The 22043-nt window shown below is 40.0% G+C and overlaps 1 protein-coding gene across 1 annotated transcript in view; it reads left to right on the top strand.

Annotated features, from left to right (window-relative positions):
• Positions 1–2332: 2332 nt before the first annotated feature.
• The window catches only part of myo10 (myosin X), a 161579-nt gene continuing 141868 nt past the window's right edge, over positions 2333–22043 (top strand). The window contains exon 1 of the mRNA XM_088085923.1: positions 2333–2802. Within this exon, the coding sequence (XP_087942049.1) occupies positions 2782–2802 (21 nt within the window). The 5' untranslated portion in view covers positions 2333–2781. The remainder of the gene's footprint in view (positions 2803–22043) is intronic.

Below are 22043 nucleotides of genomic sequence, written 5' to 3'. Positions count from 1 at the left end.
GAGCGGACAGAGAGAGTGGAGGACTGACAATGACGCATAGCAGATAGAAAACACCCGGAGGACGAGGACAGGATGGAGAACCAGGTAACGTAAATTTGTTGTGTTGTTTTATGTTCAAAATACAGCAAAATTCAGGGTGAACTCTGAATAAACTGTGAATAAACATCCCTGAACAGTAGACCCTGCAGTGAAGATCACGGGATAATTTTTTAAAAACAATATTTTTGTTGGATTTTTTTCAGTTATAACAGATATTATATATAAATAAAAAGTGGTGGTAGCAAATATGGAATATAATAAAATGAAAAGGCAAAAGAAAACAAAACAAACAAAAAAAACTAAAAAAGTAAAAAAATGCAGAACAACAAAATGCAGGTTTCCATTACAGATTTGTGCAAAAATTAACCCTGTAATGTCCTCCTGAGTGCAATACACCTTTTGTCCTCTGGGGTCATTCTGACCCCGCCCTGTTTTTACTGTTATTTAAAGCATAATGTATAAATTGTCAATCAATTCTGTGTAACACCTCTAGTCTTACTGCAGTCCAACACATTACCACACGTTTACCTTCGTTTTGGAATTTAGGGCTAATAGACCTTGTTTATATAAGTATAAAAAACATATTTTGATGGCAAAAGATTTTATTTGTGGTCAGAATAAACCCAAGGGCAACACAAGGGGGATATTTTCAAAATGTCGATAAAACACAATTTCGAGGTGACTGTGTTTCCACTGAGTGATGTTGTGCGACTTCTCTGGTGATAACATCCCAGTAACCATGGTGATGGATGTTCAAAACATCAGCAGCTTTATGTCTATTGCAGCCACGAAATTGACGTGCCTCTATTAGGCAAATTTTATGTTCACAATTTCAATTTGCACAGTTGAGGGTTAATGGAAACCGACGCCTGCGTGAACTCCCTCATGTGCAGTCTCTTGTGTTTGATCTCTTTATCATATGATCTGCCAAGCTAATGCTACTTTAATGCAAAAATATCAGAATGTTAATATGATAATTGCTTAAAAACTTGGGACCAATCAGCTCAGCCCCCGCAAGCCCGTCATTAATCATTTAGAGACGTCGTCAGTGGTTCCTGGGTCACATTCAGGACCCAGAGTTTCTGAAAGTCTCCTCAGAGAACGATGGAGGGCCAGCAGGAGAGAGAGGGAGGGAGAGGTTGATAATTACTTGCAGTCAAGCCTGTCTTCAACTCCCTGTGATTACCGAAGGCTAAATGTTAATCTTAACCACTTACCGAGAAATTGTGACGCAACAAACTCTTTCAATGCGGGCAGGACACGACAGGCCCAGTTATTACTAATAAACCCTTCTAAAGAGACAGAGGGAGGTTACACAAACATTTGGAAATAATGAAACCGCTAGAGAGAAGAGTGTTCTTTAAGATCAGTTTTTAGGTTATGCACTCGGTCATGGCAGATACTTTTGCACACGTATGCATCAGTACATCTGTCAGGTTTATCTCAAACACTCAGGAAAACGTCTGCAGAAAATGGAATACAGGTCAGTGGAGAGACAGTTTAATTTGAGGTTTGAGTCAATCAGATCAATCACTTACAAATGTGATAAAATCAACCACATTTAAAGCTCCAGTGTGTGTAATTTAGTGCCACTGAAACTCAATCAAACTGCATTTTTTGGTCCCACAGCCATCAGAGCAGGAAACCACTGTATTATTTCTGGGTGTCATTCTGGACTTTGTCATTTTGACTATTTTCCACCTGATGACGTCATTTTTACCATAATTATTATATATCTGCTATAGGTGCACAATCATTGTTGCTGCAAATCACTGACATATCCCAGGCTGTGACAATGATAATGATAATAATAATAATAATATTAACAATAATAATAATAATAATAATAATAATAATAATAATAATAATAATAATAATAATAATGGCATCATGACAAAAACATTTAGCGGGTTAAAATTCAGAAAACTGATTAACATTTGATTTTAGGAGTGATGTTGGTTGAACAAATAACTCAGTGAAAGTACAAGAGAATATAAATGTATATTTTTTTTCTATTTTGAAAAGTGCATTTTGTGCGCAGATCGATATGAGTGTGTGTGATATTAAAGCGGGCCGTAAGGGTTAATTATTCGATGGCTGTTAAATATCTAAATACATTTGTCTCTTTTTTGCTTCCATATAGTTACACCTGCAACCATCACCTCCAGTGTGTGTCAGTCATCCAGCTCCGGGCTCCGCGTACTGACAGCAGGAGGAGTCCGAGAGGCAGCGGGGCTGCACGAGGAGGAGGAGGAGGAGGAGGAGGAGGGTGCTGGCAGGGGAGGTGGAGCTTCAGGATTATTGTGTACCGGGTCTGAGTGAGTGACTGAGTGAAAGAGCTTCTCCAAAGTTTGACCGGCTCGCAGTTTATTCTCTCGTGCACACTGAGTGTTGACAAAAACAACCTCCAAATCTCACCGCGCTGTGGACCAAAGTGACGCACGGAGACGCGCGGAGGACTGTGCGCTCCTGGAGGAGAAGACCCGAAGTTTTTTAAAGGACTCATGTTTTCTCTGCTGGAGGACTAACCCATGAAACAAAGAGTAAATTTACTACTGTAGCTCCACACTGAGTGAGTGACCTCCATCCTGCAGACGCTCCGGAGCAACATGACGGACTGAAACTGTCGGATCTGCTTCCTTTTTGTAGTTTTTGGAAATCACACTAACAACACATGAGTTGGATTGACCGGACGCGCGGTTTCCTCACAGTAAATCCCCGGGGATTAAAATAACGAGGGCGATGGATAATTTCTTCACAGAGGTAAGAAGTCTTCTGCTTCATTCATGCAACATGTTGCACACAGCGAGCTCCAGGCGCTGCAAACCCTCGAAACCTGAACAGCTTGGCTTTAATTCTCTGATAAACACGAGAGGAAGGCAATACAACACATTAACAACAAAAAAAGCAGGAAATGAAGTAAAAAGTTTCAAGAAAATTAAGTGAAAAATCGCAAAAATAGAAAAGAAAAACGGCAAAACACTCATTAAGAAACAAGCAAAAAACAAGAAAATGACCTGAAAGGTGCTATAATGTTAATTAAAAAAATATACATTTATAGTTAGTTTCATAGAAACTTTCCCCTTTTAGGAATATTTTCTAATAATTTTCCTTCTCTTATCTATTATTTATTTATTTTCGTTTTTTCAGTGAGGCTCTGCAAGTAATAAGCAACAAGAAATGTCTTACAAACTTAGAAATTAGTGGATATTGAAAACAAATTTTTAAAAAGCTAGGGAAAGCTGTTGAGAGAATCATGTTTCTAATCAAAATAAATGTATATTTTAAATGATTTTTGCAGAATTATCATAATTTATAAGCAGTTTTTGGGGTAATTCAACTTTTTTGCTAATCTTCAGGTTATTTTCCTGTACTTTTTGCTAATTACTTACTCATTTCTGGGTCATGTCTCCTTAAGTTGCTTATTGCTATTGTTCACGTCTTTGAAGCGAATCAAGCCCAGGTTTAAAAGGGTTAATTATTAAGTGACTTATTGTTTTATCTCTTTGTGTGATGATGGGATCTTCTCAGGGAGATAAAAACATGAAAAACTGCTTTGCTCTAAAAGAATATAGATCTTTTTGCCTTATGATGATCAATCAGCCAGCAGCTTAAAACACAGCATCAAAGAGTCCACAGCAGCTTCGTGACTGTTTACAGACGAACCGTCCTTCACCAAACACCCTTTCAGCCCAAATCTCCCTGCAGAACAATCAAAAGCTCCCCGTGGATGCAGGTTCAGACTTCTATTAATAACTTTACAGCACTTTTTTCTCAGAGGAAGCTGGAGAAGAGGTGCGGAAATACCACAGATCCACTGGGACCCCGTCCAAGCCCCAGTCTGCCCAGCACAGTCCCTCTGATACTCTTGTGATATACCTACAGGGCTTTACAATGTGTGCGAGCCGCTCTGTGATGGGCTCATTTAAAGTCCTTGATGACGCCTTTGCTCCTATAAAATCCCCATGACATTTCAGGTGGAAGTCATAGTAGTGAGCTTAAGTTGACCTCATTGAGCTTAATTGTGTTTTATCACATTAAATTTACATATTATGGTGCTCTGTAGTGAGTTTATGCTCACTTTATTGCACTTTGTGGTATCTGCATCCGTATAATATAACCACGGTATTCTCAGAAGAAGTTAGTCTGTTGCTGGGAGGCTTCGTGAGGTTTCCTACATCTTTAAAGTTCATGTTTTAACCCTTTACAACCAAATGAGAAGAAGGCAGTAAGCAGCATTAGAAGAAATACACCAGAAATAAGCAAAAAATTAGTGCAAGAAAATAACCTGAAAAATGGCAATAAAAGGATAAAGAAGGAAAAGTAAAAAAAACAAAAAAGGAGAAAAAATGACCTCCAAAATTGCGTAAAAATTCTGTAGAAATAATTTGAAACATATAATTTTGATAATTACAAACATAACCTTGATTTCTTTTTTTTATTTTCATTTTTTAATAGTAATTTTATAAATCTACTAATGTCTTGCAGTCAGACACTTAAACACAAACGTTACACAATTACACAAACAGAATAACTGATGGAGGCAGCGGTCGACCAGCGGCTCCTGTGATCAGCGATGTTAAATCGCTGTTTTTCTCAGTGGAGTCTGGCTCTGAAAGGAATCATAAAACAGCTCTATGTTCCTGTTGGAAATCACTGTCTGAAATCAAGATAAAGCCATGAAATATTCTAAATGTAGCATTTCACTCTTTAGCTGAGACTTAAGTTTAACCGCTGCTCTCTCCACAGCAGCACATTACTTCACCTCTTCAGCCTGCCTCTCGCAAAAAATCTCAACTGTCCCTTTAATGTGGTATCTATTTATATTATAATAAAATAATATATATATAAGTAAAAAAAAGAAGAAGCGATTTTTGGCTGTTGATTGTTCGATGACGTCCTTTATGAATAAATATACATTTATTTCCCAAATAAAAGCAGTAAACTTTGCTTTCATCCTTCTGGAAAGATCCCGTCATCCTGTAAATGGGGTGTAACAGGTGAGTCGGCTCTGCAGAACTCCACAGGTGGGCGGTTCAGGTGGGTTTATTCTCCACAACAACCCTGATAATAAACCACAGCGCAGTCTGACAGGTTTATTCGTCTGAAGCATTCTGCTTGTGTAAATCTCCTGCGCGCTCTGACTCACGACTAATAAGCGTTCACTGCGGTCGAATTTCGACATCAGCATCCACGCCTCTCTGTGATGACGTTGGCCAGGTAACGGCAGCAACGACTGAGTCACTCCTGAATGTTTTTTCCCTCCACGTCTTTAGCAGAGATGATAATCATCACGGCGGCTGTAGCGTGCTGACAGACCGGCTCCTGATGGGCAAAAAACCACAACACTGCGAGCGATTTTTAAAACCGGTTCCTCTTCATGTTGAGGTGTAATGGTTACTGTAAGAAGTTCTGCCTCCTGGTTTCGAGATCTCCTGCTTTCTCACTGGTGCTGGCGGATTTTCGAAATCCAGTGAGGTTTTCAGCGGTATGCGGGGCCAAAGGTCACGAGGCTCACTGAGCTCATAGGCGCTCGTGAGAGCGTTCAGCCTGAGTAAAACAAACACTGCGAGGTTTCAGGCTTTTTGTGCCGGTCTCATGACGAGTGTGTGTGCTACATCTGGCTGCTGAGCTTTCCCTGGAAGTCTCAGAGAGAGAGAGGGAATATCTGAGTGCCAGAAGCAGGCAGGCGTGCACAATAGTCTCAAATATCGGCCTGCCTGCTTTTCTATCTGCCAGCGAATCGCAGCTGAAACAAAGAGCCCAGTCTTTAAGGAAAAGGGCATTTGACAAGGAAGTAAAGCAGCTTCCAGCAGATGGAGGCCGACAGTGTGAGCAGGGAGGAATTTGAACGGGGAAGGAAGGAAGCCGGAGTGTTTCGTATTTATACTGAAGACAGTTTAGATGAGGGTCCCACAGTGCCGGAGGCCGGACAAAGACCGCGTTGACGAAGGTCTCCGAGCCTGCAACAGTCCTCCTTAACATTACTGGTTCACTCCCTTTGTAAATTTACCGTGTTAAAACACTCCTCGTGTGCAGACTCACACCCACAAAGCAGCTTGATGTCAGTGGATGCTTTAAGTCTCCTGTTTGCAGGAACTGTAGTTTTGCTGTCTTCTCTCGCCTGTTTTCACACCTTGTACTCTGAGCTGTAAAATTCAGTCTCGTGTGCATTTTTCTTGTGTGGAAATAAGGAGGCTGTTAGTTGTTGTCAGTGTTTAGTGCTGTGGTCTTAAAGAATGTGTTATTTCTGTCAACTCATCACCAGAGACATGTTGGCATTGTGCGTTCGTGCAAATTTCGAGTACATTACAACTGTATGTTAATTTGTCGGCAGGACATTGAAATCTAGGTTTAGGCACAAAATCAGAAAAAAATCACGTTTTGGCTTAAAACACCCACTTTTGTCGGCACAGAAGCTGCTGGAAAAGCAGGCACGGGTCAGTGAAAAACATCCAGGTTCAGTGCTGCAAATGTTGCTGGGAAATGTGACGATGTGCCGCCAAAAACACGTTTGGACGATGAACAACGGTGGAAATATCCTAAAAGGCACCTAAAAACAACCAGATTCCGTGGCTCAAATGCCGCAACGTGTCAGTGAAAAACACCCAAGTTTTGTGCCACAAATATCGCTGGGAAATACTGCGACTTACCACGAAAAATACACAAATTTGGTGCCACAAATTCTACTGGAAAATGCCAAAATGTGCCGCTAAGAATACCCAGCTTCCCCCCCTTTTCAAAGGAAATAAATAGTTTCTTTTTCTTGTCACCTTTTACACATTTTTTGGCTATTTGTGGGTTGTTTTTGCGAAGTTGCTTATTGCTTTTCCTCTATAATTTAAAGAAATCAAACCAACTTGCTCATCATTATTAATATTATCACGGCCCGTCTGGACAAAACATACAGATGTAACAAATCAGTAGTTATCAGAAACGTACAAAGACATCATTTTTGCCTTGTTCCTGGGATTTGTGTGTAGTTAAACAGACTGTGGTTCACACTGTTTTGGAGAGGACAACCCTTGTTATTAATATCCCATCTCATATCTTTTTATCCTTATTGTTGTAATTTTAATGTGATTGTTGGAGTTCTGTGTCTCAGAGGTGGAAGAAGTCATATTTTTCCCAGCAGTCTCACTTCAGTAAAGTGTGCCGAGGAGCTACAGCAGAGCGCATTATCCCAAACTATAGAGACATGAACGTGTCGACAGTGACACATCCTTTAGCAGGAGGTTTCTCGTCTCTAATTACCGCGCTGCAGCCAAAACAGTCTGGACCGGAGTCAGTCCAGGAGCTATAAATAGAGTCTGACTGCGCACTCAGACTGCAGATCTTCATCACTCCGTCACTTTCCAAAACGTGAATCGGGTTTCCCGTCCGATCACAATCGCTTTACATCCTGCACAGGTTTTATTTTGAGGCAGAGAAAAGCTGCAAGACAAAGAAACGATGCACAGGAACTAATGAGGATACTAAACAGGATAGTTCGGTCACCCCTCATTAAATAAATCAAGTTCAGTCCAGTTTCGGTTTAAATGCATTTTCAAAACTGCTTCCAACTGGATAAGATAACTGTATGGAATACTGGAACATGATATTTGTATCAAATCTGACCTTTAAAACCTCAAACTTTTTCAGTATTTTTAGAGGTTGACAGATTTTTGGCCTGGCTGATTATTGGGGTCGATATTTGGCATTTTATTATCTGTATTGGCGTTTTATTTCTTTGATCACAGATGAAATTATGAATGAAAAAGTGTGTATAACACTAAACCAACACCAGGAAAGGCAGGCCGCGATACATGCAAAGAAAGTGTCAGCATGGGAGAAACTTTCGCTTAAAATCTTCAGGAGCTATTTTCAAAAATTCAAAATTTTCATCTAACTTTGTATAAAAAAGAAAAGTTGCAGGGAACTTGTAATTTATGTTGAAAGTTTCAGTTTTGATAAAATATTTGCTAAAGGCATTTAAACAAAGTTTTGTGTTGGAGTTTGTTATATTTCAAATTCTAAATTTTGACAAATATTTTCATTTTTATTGTAAATGCATATTGGGTCAAAATATCGGTTATCGGTCTCATTAAATACTAATAATTGGTATCAGTATCGGCCCCAAAAAAACCTAACCTAAGTATTTTTGTGTGTTACCAAATTTACAACCCCACAAATATGTAGTCTTTTTGCAGAGTGGAAAAACTATTAAACAGCATTTTGAAACCCTAAAATTCTCAGCTGAAAGCAGCAGCTGTTGGAGGCAGGATGAGGCAGGTTTGATTTTAGGTTCAACAGTCTGACACCCCAGAGGCAGCACGAGGAATGATCCCGGTCTGTGGGTGCCCCTGATTGGCTGATATCAAGTTTTATGATATCCAATGAATGACAGCAGTGGAGGAGTGTGTGTGCTCTGAGGCTGCGGGACCTGCAGTGTGTTTGAAGGCGTGTGTGTGTTGACACAGCGGAGTCCGTTGAGCCCGGCGAACTGAAGGTTACAGGGTTTGTTCTTATTTGAACTGGTAGGCGTGGTGCGGCTTCACCCGTCCACCAATCAGAGAGCGGGGTCGCCTCAGGTGTGCAGTGATCGTCGTGTTTGTCAAAGCAAAATGTGTTTCAGACTCTCAGGTGACGGAAAAGAGCAGCAGGAGGTCTCAGATCAGTCTGGGGGAACAGAGCACACATCTTTGTGTTGTTTTGTGCGACACATCACTGTTTGATTTATGTGTGCATATAAAGACATGTTTGTATTTTACGTCTCAAAATGCCTCATATGTAAAAAGCCAACTCATGCTGTCCTATAATGTGCATGGCTGCAGGCGTGCACCATCATGCGTCTCATGAGTCGCTGGCCATGTTTACAGTGATAGTTGTGGATTCTTGAGGCTGTTTGAGATATTTATGTAAAGTCAGTGTGTTACATACAGTAGCTGGCAGTTGGTGCTGTGTTGATGAATTTTTATGAAGCCTATTTTAGGCACGAATGTTGCACTGTTATTCCACCTTGCTGTTTTTTATTTAATAATAAATGAATAATAAATTAATGAAATAAATCATGCACAAATCTGGTAAATGATGCATTCTAATCTTGTCAAATGTGAACATTTACAGCTTTTTTCTGTCTTATAATCAATGATTGATTATCTTTAGAAGCTGTTCGCCAGATAAAGCAACAAATGTAAATATGCTGCATTAAAATTTGGGAAATTGGGATGGAATTTTTGCACCAATTTCTGACTTTTTAGTCTAAATCAGTGTTTCTCGGCCAGGGGCTTTTTAATTCACTGTAGAAGTGAGCCCAGTGTGAGGAAGAGTCATAAGTGACTGGTTGTGCGTTTCACTTCATGGCGGCTGTGGCTCAGATCGTAGTGCGGATCCAAAATTCAGAGTGTTTGAGTCATCTGGACACAGTTCTCAACACGCTGGCTGAGCTGGCAGCTACCAGCTAACAGTAGTAACTCCATAAAGAACACTAAACTACAGCAGTAGTTCTGACAGAGCTGACGGCGTTCAGCCGGGGACGCCATGCCAGGGTGCCGTCCTGATATCAGCAATAGCTGCTGTATGAGCACAGTGCAATGCAACAATGCTGAGCTGGTTGTTAATATACACACATGCACTAACATGCATGTGCAGCTGCGCTGGCTTACCAAAACAAAAAACAGAGAAGCTCAGATTACAACACACACACAGAGCGGGACATTATTCTCTGCTCAGGATGCCATCACTCCACTGTGTCTGCACAGATCACGCCTCACTTGGTGCTAAATAAGTCAGTCTAAGTCTCTGTAAGTCAGAAATTCCTTTGTTCACATGCTGGTGGGAATATTCCAGTTTCTAGACGTCCAAGTTGGCGGAGCTGTGTTGCATTAATGTGCTGCTTTGTTAGAAAATGATCTCTGGAAGACAAAAGATCAGCGAACATGAACCGTTTCAGCGGCTGCAGCTTTGGCAGCCTGAGCTCAGTGTTGGCGACGAGCCGCTCGGAGGTTTGAACTCTGCCGAGAGCTTCACGGTTGAAATAAAGTTACAGACTGGTATTCGTCCAAAATGTGCCTGTAAGAGTCTCACTGCTGCAGCCGTTAACCCGGTTTTCTAGATTCCACATCAACGTGTCTTATTCCTTCTCCCCCCCGAGCGTCAGCTGCCTGCATTTCTCATTAAACCATAAAAAGTAAAAGCCCAATCATGGACGTTAATAGGCTCGCCACAACAAACAAAAGCTGATTTAAGTGGCTTCATTTTAATGATGATTTGGAGCGAGCCATGCTGCTGTGTCAGAGCGTCTCCTCCCTCCCTCTGCGGCTCCCTGGCTTGTTTAAAGCTGAAACCTGACACCTGTGGAGCGGCCACAAGGAGCTGAAAGGAATTTAAACAGCTTGCAGATTTGTCGTTTTTGTACTCTGCAGACGTCCCCCGCTCACCGATGTCCCCCGGGGACAGCTGCGTTGTACGTACAGCTGAATTGTTGCTCAGTCTGCTGCAGTGTTAGTACGTTTCTGCGAGTCTCCTCGAGTCACCTGCAAAGTGACCAGAAACAGTCTTTTATGCAACTTGTTTATACCTTTTATAATAGCGATTCCTGTCTAAGTAGAAAGAAAGGCAGTGAAAAAGAAAACATGCAATTATGGCACAAATAATGACCGCCAAAAATAAAAACGTAAAATGCAAACAAGGAAATGATTTAGGGAAAATGCTCAAAAGTAATTTTGTAACATAATTTTCAATGTATATTTATAATTTTCTGGATATTTTTCCCTCACGTAAATTTAATAATTTCCTAAATCTACTATTTTTTTTGCAATTTGTGTGACATTTCTTGCTCATTGCCTTTTTTCCAAAATAAATCAAACCACTTTTGCTCAGGTTTCAGTGGTTTAAATGCTTGTAAAAAGTGTCTGAATGCCACATAAGAAACAATGTAAAAAAGGAAACAAATACCAAGTTGCAGCAAAGTTGGAAATATGTTGCCTTGAATGTTTAAGCTTGTTGTAGCATTGATATTTTCTATAACTTTTATGGTCTAAAGCCAAACCATGAAAAAAAAAAGTCCTCATAATTTTGGCCATAAAGTCCAAAATTTGGATTTGAATCCTGAGCTGTGTCACAGTGTTGCTTCAAAACGTTAAAGTCAAATTTTCATCAAAAATAATTCTTCTCCAGAGTCACACACAAGAGTTGGTATCTTATTTCTTACGTCATTTTAATGTTTAGTGAAAAAAAACAAAAAGTCGAGCCAGCCGAGCTGAGCTGCGGGCCGGTGAGGCCTTTTCACGCTGCTGCTAAAATAACACCTTCTCAAGGAGGCAGACACTCTGGACGTGAGCCAGAGCCGCCTGCACTCCATCTTAAACTGGTTTCACCGCTCCAGCCGACTGTATAAAGGGCAGAGGGGCAACCCTGACTGTGGGAAATCAAACAGAGTCTCAGGGCCGCAGCTCCAGACCCCGGTCCAGACAGGAAACTGATTTATTTTTATTTCCTCCTTTGGCAGCAGTGGTGAATGTGTAGGCTGCAAAACCAAAAACTCAGATTTAAATGTGTCATTCTTTCTCTTTGAAACCCGAGGCAGCAGGCGTGATTTTTTTAACCACATGGAAAGAAGGAGCAAAAGAAAGGGGACAAAAAATGAGCAAAAACAGTCAATAGTGACAAGAAAATAACCTGAGAAAAGCTTTAAAAAATTAGTACAAGTAAGTATTTAAAGTAGTAAAAATTGTTTTAAAAAAAGCAGTATGGTGGTGAAACAAGAAGTGAAACATTGGACTTAAAGTGGAGGGAATTTGTATACTTTAATGGACAGTTTACCTAAAAATCAAAAATGCATATTTTCCCTCTTAGTGCGTTTTATCAGTTTAGATGATTTTAGTTGCTGAATGTCGGAGATATCAGCCGTAGAGATGTCTGCCTTCTCTCCAGTTTTACTGAAGGAGGTGATGCTGAACTTCTTCTTTCCAGAAATCTCTTACTCAGGATAATCCACAGACTTTGTTGTGAGCAGTTTCATGCAGGAACTATTTTCTTTCTTCTGATCTACACCGAGCCTCTCGTTCATGAGTAGATACAAATTCCTTCGGCGTAGTGATACCGTTGGCGGCTTTAGTTAAGTAGAAAGTAGCTGCAGGCCATCTAGTTTTCAGATTCAGGGAAATATTTCGTGGAAATGTCTTCTCAGATATCTTCATGAGATATCTTTGAGCCATAAACAGCCGCCAACATGGTTGACTCCGTGTCTGACCAGATCAGCGTCATTCACATACCGAGGGATTACCTCTTTAAAGATAAGACAGCACTTTTGTCTTGATCTACAAAGTGCTCCAAAACAATGTCCTCCAGGTTCCTGTCTCACTCAGTTTGTAGGTTAATCCATGATTTGGATGCCACAATAGCAGCCTTGTGTATGTGGGTCTGCGTTAGTGTGATAAACGGGCCGTCGTGGTCGGCGAGGGCTGATCTCACACGTATGTTTTGACTGTGAACACATCAGTTTGAGGATTATTGCAGGATTAGCATTAAAATTGTCTTTGTTCTTATTTTAATTTCATAAAATGTTCAATCTTCTTAACCTAGTTAAAGTCATTGTTGTGTTCTTTAACAAAATATATGCAAAAAAATACTCAGTGGCAGCCATTTTTCTATAATGGAAACAAAATGAAAGAACAACAACAATGGCTAAATAAAAACCTTTTTTTTTTTGCTAATTCATAAAACTGAAACCCTGATGTGAGATATGAACAAATGGACAGCTATAAGGCTCATACCCATTTTCCATAAAAATTAGCCCATTTACACAGGTTTATGAAAAAAACAAAAAAACACTAAAAAATAGGTGTTTTCCCATTGCCAGGAGAGCAGAGCTGTGTACACGGCTCTGCAGTAGACGAGAATGCCATTCTGTGTGTGGGTGTTTTTTTGTGTGTGTCACATTCAACATCTTTTAAACTGAGTGCAGACTAATTTGGATAAATGTTTTAGCGCTGCTTGGGCAGAGATGGATGGTATTTTGTGCCGGCGGATCATTGCATCTCGCTGGTTAAAAGGCTAAAATTAGCGCGTCCACCCGGGTGTTGTGTTTTCATCAATCGGAGCCGGAGCTGATAAATATCTGTGACTACTGCAGAGTCATTTGACCTGATTATTAAAAAACAAACAGATTTTGTTGAGTAGAGCTGGATGGAAACTGACAATAATCCAAAAACTTGTGGTTCTACTAATTCCAACAAACAGTCAAAATCAGGTGCCACATTTAAATGACTGTCCTCAAAAAAAAGGACAAGAATTTAAAACTTGAGTGTTTTTTCTTTAATGAGAACTGAAAAAAAAGACATGCATGAAAATTCTGGAAAAAAAGAATATCTGTGCTAAAAAACAATTTAAAAAAATTTAACAGAACACGCACACCTCTCCAAAAAAAATCAATTTTATCCAAAGTCTGATAAACAAACAGCGTCACAGTTGTCGTTCCTGACAATTTAAAAAAAAGAAAATGCTTCATCGCCACCCTTGATCATTTCGTCGTGTATGAATGCGTCCTGTAAATCCTTTGAAACTGCATTTTTTTGAGCAGCAGGGTCCGTAAATCATCTGCTGCTCTCTCCCTCTGTCACTCCCCTGTCTTCCTCTCCTTTAGTTTCTTCGTCCCTGTGCCGTCACCCTCACCTCCCTCGGTTCTCTCCTCCTCTTTCTTCCTCCTCCGGCTTTCTATAAAGTCTCGACTTCCTGCCGGAAGGCTCTAAACATTCCTCTGGATGCTGACACTTCCTAACCTCTCACTCTCTCCAGCTTCCCTCCACATGTGTGCTTATACACAACACGCTCTGCAGGAAGACGATGAACGACATTTTCAGGAGATTTTTATGAAGTTTTTAACTTAATATTATAGTGCTCTCCACATTCTCTCCTGCAGCTTCTTTCCACAGGCTGCGAGACTCACAAACTCCTCTTTGATGCCAAACATGAAACACGATTTAGGGACAAATTTTTATTCCATTTTTTCAGAATGTCGTTTAAAAACTGAGAAATAAATCTACCCTGTACCTTCTAGCTTGTAACTTTGCTAACTAGCTCTTATTCTGTCGATTTCAACTCGGATTTCAACATTAGATTACTATTTTTAACTGATGGGACTCGCTGCAAAGTTTGGGTGAGCTTCCCTCTGCTGCTGGGAGAGGATGCCGCTGATGAGGACGGTGCTGCTGTCGTTCAGCAACAGCTGACAGAGTTGAAGGAGACAGTCGAATGTTCTGCATTTAGGTTCAATTTGACTGCAAACGATGTATGCAGACCAGTGATTGGATTGACGTGACTCGACTCGAGATGTGAGGTTACGTTATAGGGCTCACGGGACTCGATAGCGGTATCAGTGAGCTCAAGCGGTCGTTTCGGGTTTTTAAAGAAGCAGAACTGGGTCCTTAATCAAATGGGATTTCTAGCTTTTGACCTCAGACCATGGTCTTCAGACTTGGCTCCGTTATCGGGGGTGATTCAGTCGTACAAATTCACTCATGAAGAGTGTGAAATGTCGTGAATTACTTTGTCAAACAATGTAAAGAAAGAGTCAGGTGAGTGTTTTCTCTCAGGTACTCGGTGTGTGCAGATGCAGCTCGTGACCTTTGAGTCACCTGACCTCTGTGTGACCTGGCGTGTCACTGTGTACTAAAGCAGAAACTGCATTAAGATAATGTTAAAAACCGTCACTCCTCCTGTAGGTGACGCGTCTGCATATCAACCTGACCGCTGCACAGCTCTGCAGCAACACGGGAACCTTTACAGCGCCGCATGAGAGCTCATTTCTTGGTTCGGTGGCTGCAGAGACGATATTTCAAAACGGTAAAATGTCAGAGATGCCGTCCTGACACTAATCCCTCAGCGTCCTGCTGGGTCGTGGTCCCCCGCTGCTGAAATGGTCAATTAAAACCAGGAACGAAGTTCCTGGATCCGACCAGGTTTGATTTATCTTCACTGACAAAGCGTCAGTCTGAAGGCAGCCGCAGAGAGACGAATGTTTTGATCCGGGTTGTTTCATATCTGCTGCCTCTGAATGTGTGTGTCTGAATTACATTAATATGAGGTGAAAACACTCACAGCGTGGTGCTGTCAAAGCGTTTGACAAATGATCATAAAAATAACGAATGAATGTAAAAATAAGCTGCAAAATTAAAACTGAAAATAACAGTAATGAGAAAAAAAATCCTAACCAGGGCATTTTTAGAATTTTTTATCACTTAATCTCTAAACTATTTTTTCCAGTTTACGGTTTTATTGGTTTCCAGCAGCTTTTCTGCCACTTAAACTGGATTATTTTTAGCCAAACATTGGCAGCATTTTCAGCCATGATTGTAGCACCAAAACAGGATAGTTTAAGCCAAAACATATTTTTTTCTAACCATAACTGAGTGGGTTTTGAGCCACACATGTAGCAGAATGTTGTTGAAACACAGAAAAAACATCACTTAACCTCTCTATTGTTTAATTGCGTATTAGAGTTTCTCAGAGAATACAGTGTCATCTGCAAATTACTTCTTTCAGTTTCCAAAGATTTGTATGTTATGTAAAGATCTCCATCATCAGCAGGGGTGAACGATATTACAAAATATATACTCAAAATATTTTCACCGTATCTCGGGGTTACAGAAAAATTAGTTCATACTTCTTTAGTTTCTAAACAGTAACAGAAACTCAAAATGAGATTCAGATTCAGTTTTTAAAAAAGTGCAACAGCATATATATATATATATATATATATATATATATATATATATATATATATATATATATATATATATATATATATATATATATATATATATATAGTATAGCCAGAAGTGACCATAAATGGAAAGAGAGCCATCACATATGCGAAACCAGAAGCCTTTATAAAATGTAGTTTGGTAAGTTATATAGAAGTCATCCCTGCACAGTTTTCGTGAATGTTGAAATCAGCTGTAATAATGAAAAGTCATTTTTTTGTGCCAGGCTGTGACTCTGACTCTTTTTTTTGGAGCCGGCCTTGAGTGGCTGTTTGATGAACTGCGTTCGTTGGCACCTCTGTGTACGTTTTATTTTGACATGATTGCATGTCCTCACCTGGACGCAACAGGTGTTCTGTCCCATCAGTCAGAGCGAGACAAACAAATCTTCACCTGCCAAAAGACATGCTCAGCTGACATAGTGAGGTTGTTTTGTGTTGTAATTTATGATTCACACACACCTGAGGGCATTTTACAATCATCATACACACACACACGCACATACACCTGGCCAACAAAATAACAGTCCAGAAAATTCACCTGGCCCACAAAACACGGGACTGATTTAATGGAAACACCTGCTGGAAGGAAGCTGTTTCCCTTCTTTCCGTTCCTCAGAGCTCTGTCTTCACAGCAGGTGTTTGGTCGTACATGTCGGCGTGCCGTGTTAATCTGTTTTCAATCACAGCTGAGAAAATGCAGCATTCAGAGCTTCAAATTGCATCCTAATTTCAAGGTTTGGAGAAATAATTTGTTTAAGAAACCACTTGGACTGGAGGACAAACTGTGACGAGCACAAAATTCAGAATTCCATAGTTTTGTCTCAAAATGTGGGACAGGCAAATTTAGGTGAAAGGTGTGTATTTCGCTTTTGAGCAAAGCCTTCAACCTTAAGTTGCTCCTTTTGGCACCTGAGGAAAGTGCTTTGATTTTGAGTAACAAGCAACTTAACAAAACATGTCCCAAAATGAGGAAAAAATTAAAGTTATAAGAAAATTATCTGGAAAAAAATAAATAAAATGTACATGTATTTATTGTCAATATAAAATTCTTATAATTATAAATACAGTTTTTTTTTAAAAAATTTTTTTCTATTTATTGGATGAGTTTCTAATAATTATCCCCTTAAAAAAATAAAATTAATCCCTAGGTAATTTTCTTGTCAAATTTCACTAATTTCTTGCAATTTGTGGGGTATTTCTTGCCTTTGCCTTTTCCCCCCTCATTTTAGATTTTATTATCTTTATTTTATTGGTTAATATTCAAAACACAACACGATTTAATTTGCTCAGGTTTCAGATTGTAAATGACCTGAACTTTGAGCTGGATTGTGCTGATAAAGCCACCTGCACCTGGAAAATAAATCATAAATAGTGATGGTCACCGTTATAATTGATAAAGGCCATCAGCTCTCAGATACTGTGCACTTCTGCTTCTGATCTGCGAGAGAGGTAGGAGGAGGGTTATCTGATCCTAGAGTCTGACAACAGCTTCCTGGAAAAAACCCCGTCCACACACACACACACACACACACACACACACACACACACACACACACACAAAACATAAAACAACACGAGTGCAGGCTCGGCACGACCCGAAAAACCAAACATCCATTTCCAGTAATTAGCTGCTTCTCATGCGATCCTGTTACCTTGTGAGAGTGCAGGTCTTCCTCCTCTCAGGACTCAGCGGTGCATCACGTTATTTTTACTCTGGCTGTTTGGAAAAAGTTGGGTCATTATCTCATTTAATGAGCTGATTGATTTTTTTTATGAGCTGCTCGGAGTAAAGAAGGCATCGGAGTGTCTCTTCAAGTCCATTAAAAGTTTGAGATAACTTTTGGAGTAACATATTTAACAACTGATATAAGAACTAAAGTTCACTCTTGATGATCCAATTTTGTTTTTGGTTTGGACACTTTATACTTGCTTACTTTTAGTAAAATGCAGGACAGTTGAATTTGAGGCATTTAATGAAGAACTTTTGGTTTTGGTGATGGTGGTTTGTACTTTTACTTCGTCTTTTCTGAGTCCAGGACACAATCTTTCATTTGCATTCCCGAAACAGTGACTAATGAGGATAAACTCATCTATCTGATGCCACATTATGTATTATTTCTAAAGAGATTCTGATCTGTGGTGAATAAGCCGTGACGGTCCCTCGCTTTATCAGTAAGTGAGCAGCTGAATCAACCAATAAACCTGCTTCAGTTGCTCCGAACAAAACCTGCACTGAATGAGTAACATCTCTTTGGAAACGCTCGCTGCAGCCTCATGTTTGTTCACAGCTGAGAAAAAAAAAGATATCCATCTTCCAGTCATGTTCTTCCTCCTTCCATTTTACCCAATATCATTTTGACAATAAGTTCTGATGCCAGTCGGAGATGAAGTTGGAGGTTTGTAGAAAACGAGGTGCCGCGCAGTCTCTCCAGAACCGTTTCCTGGGTCAAACAGACGATGCTGGGTTCGCCTGTTGGAGCATCTCAAAAACGACTCCTGATGAACTGCTTTTGAGCATTTCGGACTGCTCAGAAACGAAGGTGAAGTCTTTTACTTTCCAGCGAGTACTGATGTCTCTGCAGTCTAGAAATGTCTGGGGTTATAACTGCTAAATTTGGTCCAGGATTCATCCTTGATTCCACCTTAAGTGATATTTTTGAAATCTGGCTCAAACGTCCACTTGGACACAAGAATGAACTGAATTGAATTTGCTGGCCAAAAGTCAATGTGTGAGTCATCTGTGAAAAATGTTTTTGGCTATAACTCAAGAATCTATAAATAAATATACATGTTATCGACAATAGAAGCATACAACTACCAGGTGATAATTGTAGTTTTTACCAAGATTCATCTTCTCAAGCTTGAAACACAGCTTGTTTTCTTACTTTAAGGTATTTAAAGTCTTGATAGTTTCTTGATGAAGGTTGTGTCCCTTATGGCAAAATACCAATGAGTAAGACTTAAGATCTGCTTCAGTGGCAGCAGAAATCACTCGTGACCTCAAAGTGTCCACTATCGAGTGCATCCCAGAGGACAATTACCCATTACGCTGTGTGAAATATGGTGCTTCAAACACTTCGGGGTCTCCTGTGATTAAATAGACCCTTCCAGTTTGTTTACACATGCACTGCAGAGTAATTCTAATTTCACCCTCGCCTCGCCTCTTAACCCAGTTCTTCCAAGCCACCAGAATTATTAGATTGTCTTCGCGAGTGCACTCAGTGACTTGACACTTTTCCAAAAAAGCCATAAAGTCATTAGAGGAAGTTAAAAGCTCTGAGGGTTGAAGCGTGTCCCAGGATCGGGCCTTTCTCACACTCAACTGAGCAAACAGCCCGAGACAGAAGAAATAAGGTTATCTGTGCGGTTTAGTGGGTCAGTCTGCTTCAAAGCGATTTTATACCTGAAGATCAAGGCTCGTTTCCTAGACTCAGATCTGCTGGAGATAGAGGTCATTCCGAAATTAAATGCAGAACGTGAAAAAATGTAGGTCAGGGAGGACTGAACAGGATAAGAGGAAAATCTCATTTTGATTGAATATAGGAAGTGGCGTGCTGGATTTTCTCAAAACAGCCCAAAGAAAAGTAAAGAAAAGCTGACGTTTCCCATAAGAGCATTTAGACTACTACATGTTTTTATTGTTGCTCAGACAAAAACAACAAAAAGAAAAGCCACATTTGGCTTTGGCTTTGGAACATTTTACACAACCTCGGTGCACCATTGATGTACTGATCAACAGAATGACATCAGTTTTAATGTTGTCACAGTCCTGATTGGGTCATGCTTGAGTAATGAGACACAAGCTGCATCTTCAGTCATGTTGTTGTACTTTCTGTGGCCTTTTCCTTTTTCATTCATGCGTGCAATCATCACAAGAAAATGGCATCGCAGAAAAGTGTCCACAGCTCTATGTAGACCTGTTTTTGTTATGCACCGGGACTTAATGTGCATTTCAGTCAAAGTCCGATGTTGACAGTTAAAATGTCTTCAAGCGTTTGAGGTGCACGAAACCAACTCTAAACAAAAAACATGACTGACCGTGATGTTTCTTTGGCACGTGTACACACAAGTGAACTACATCCTCCTTGCCTGTGTAAACAAAACATTGTTTATTTTATTTTGACATCAGTTTTACATGCAGAATATGTTGTATTATATGAAAACCCTGGTGTCAGTCAGAAGTCATCAGTGATTTCTGCACCAGACACCAATGGAAACACCCGTTCTTTTGCAGCAGTAAATTATGCCACGTGGTAGTGTCAGTGTGTAACGTCACAGGATGGCGTCTGTTTGAAACGCAACAACAACGTGACTTAGGGAGCTGGAAGGGTGGTTAGGAGGGTCCAGCAAACACTGGACTTTCACCTGGGAGGCGTTGTTCTCCCCCCACATGAATGTAAAGCCAAACCATGATTTTTTTTTTTAAATAATTAATTTTTTTAAATCTTAGCTAACCTAAACTTAACCACATGCATTTATGGTCCAAGTAAATAAACATAAATACCAGGTGTTTTGGTAAGGTAGAACTTTTATTTTGAAAAAGACTGTATGCATCTAATGAGCAGAAATTGAATTTGAAAACTGAAAGAAAGTGTATTTTTTAAAAATGCATTTAAATTGACCGTCAACGACAGATGCAGTCAGGATATCGAGCCATCATATGTGGACTTTAGTCTGCAGGCAACATGTGACGAGTTTGGAGTGCGAATGTTTTAATATTAAAATGATTTATTATTTTAAATACAGGCAAATATACTTTACGTTGCCTTTTAGTTGCTGGTTACCACTGACATCGTTGGCTTGGCTGCCGTTGATGTGGGACGTCAGATAACTGCTTCTTCATGAAGTCAGGGCTGATGGGTTTGCAAATTGGAACTACGACTCTGAGTGGAGTTTTATTGAACTTTTTGGAGTAGGAGGGTGGAAATTTTAGAGTTAAGAGCTGTCTGGAATGCAGCATTAACAGTCACTGACGGAGGTGACTAAGACTACAGGAGGCTGCAGCCCCTTTCCTAATAAAACCTTAACGGTGGTCAGTCAGTGGAAAGCTGTAATTCTTAAACAGCGACAGGAAGCGTTGTGTTTATATCAGCAGAAGCTATGAACAGAAAGGTTAAATCGCCACCTGCAGTAATTTTGCCTGAAGGAGTTTTCGCCATAAAGTCTTAAATAAATCACCAAAAGTTATTGAAAATCACCAAAAAATAAAAATCAAGTGTTTTTCTTTTAAAAATCACCAAAAATTCTGAAGAAAAAAATCATTTTTTTCCAGAAGAAATCTGCCAAAAAGTTTTAAAGAAAAAAAATCTACAAAAAAATGCCTTAAAGTTTGAAAGAAAAACATCACCATTTTTTTCTTACAGAGGTCCATGCTAAGCCCCAGTGTCCTCAAATCCTGTCCAACCCAAAATGTATTCACAAAGCATTTTAAAAACAACAGAGCTGACCAAAGTGCTGTAAATCAGTAAATAAACTTTTCAAAAATGTATAAATATCAGAAAACAAGAAATAAAAACCAAACTGTTTAGAAAAAGGCAATAAAACCACAAAACTGTCAGCTCTCACACAAGGTCAGAGAGACGCCCCTGCCTCCAACAATCAAACCGCTATACCGACATGTAATTAAAGCAAGTTCTAACTTGAATGGTTACTACTGGAAAAAAAAACAGCTTTTGTTGATGATAAAAAGTATTAAAAATTAGGTCTGATTTTATTAAAACTGAAGAAAGAACCAGAATTGAAACAAGACTCAACACGACTTACTGTACATGTGCCACCACTTTCCTCACCTTTAAACGCTTTCAGGTCACAGTGAAATACTGCTTTAATTTGTGCAGCCACACAGTGTGTTTCTCAGGGTAAAACTGCCCCCTTTTTTTGTACAACAAGGCGTCTGTTGTTTGTCCCAGAAGAAAGGCAGAAAGGGGAAGACAGTATTTATATTCTGCCCGTTCCCTCCGCTACAAGCCTGCAAAACCAACGCCAGGCGACCACAGCTGGGCAACACATGGCAGCTCTGGGTGCAGCTGCCAGCCTGTAACACACAATACACCTCCTCAACACTCACTTAAAGCATGTAACTGTATGTGCACTCTTTCTTTTTTGCTTTCACACACTTGTACAAACAATGTCTTAAACATGCACCTACATTCTCTCATGCACACGCTGACCTTTACACACACGGAGCTGCAGAAAGTAGGTCAGGTGGGCTTTAGCGAGGGAAGTTTGGTCATTTCCCTCCTTTATGGGCCTAAGTGGT

This window comes from Plectropomus leopardus, chromosome 12, assembly GCF_026936395.1.
Source record: "Plectropomus leopardus strain MGB_pleo_1.0 chromosome 12, ASM2693639v1, whole genome shotgun sequence".
Lineage (NCBI taxonomy): Eukaryota > Metazoa > Chordata > Actinopteri > Perciformes > Serranidae > Plectropomus > Plectropomus leopardus.
The sequence above is the reverse complement of the archived record's forward strand: the minus strand, read 5'-3'. Positions and strand labels throughout refer to the sequence as shown.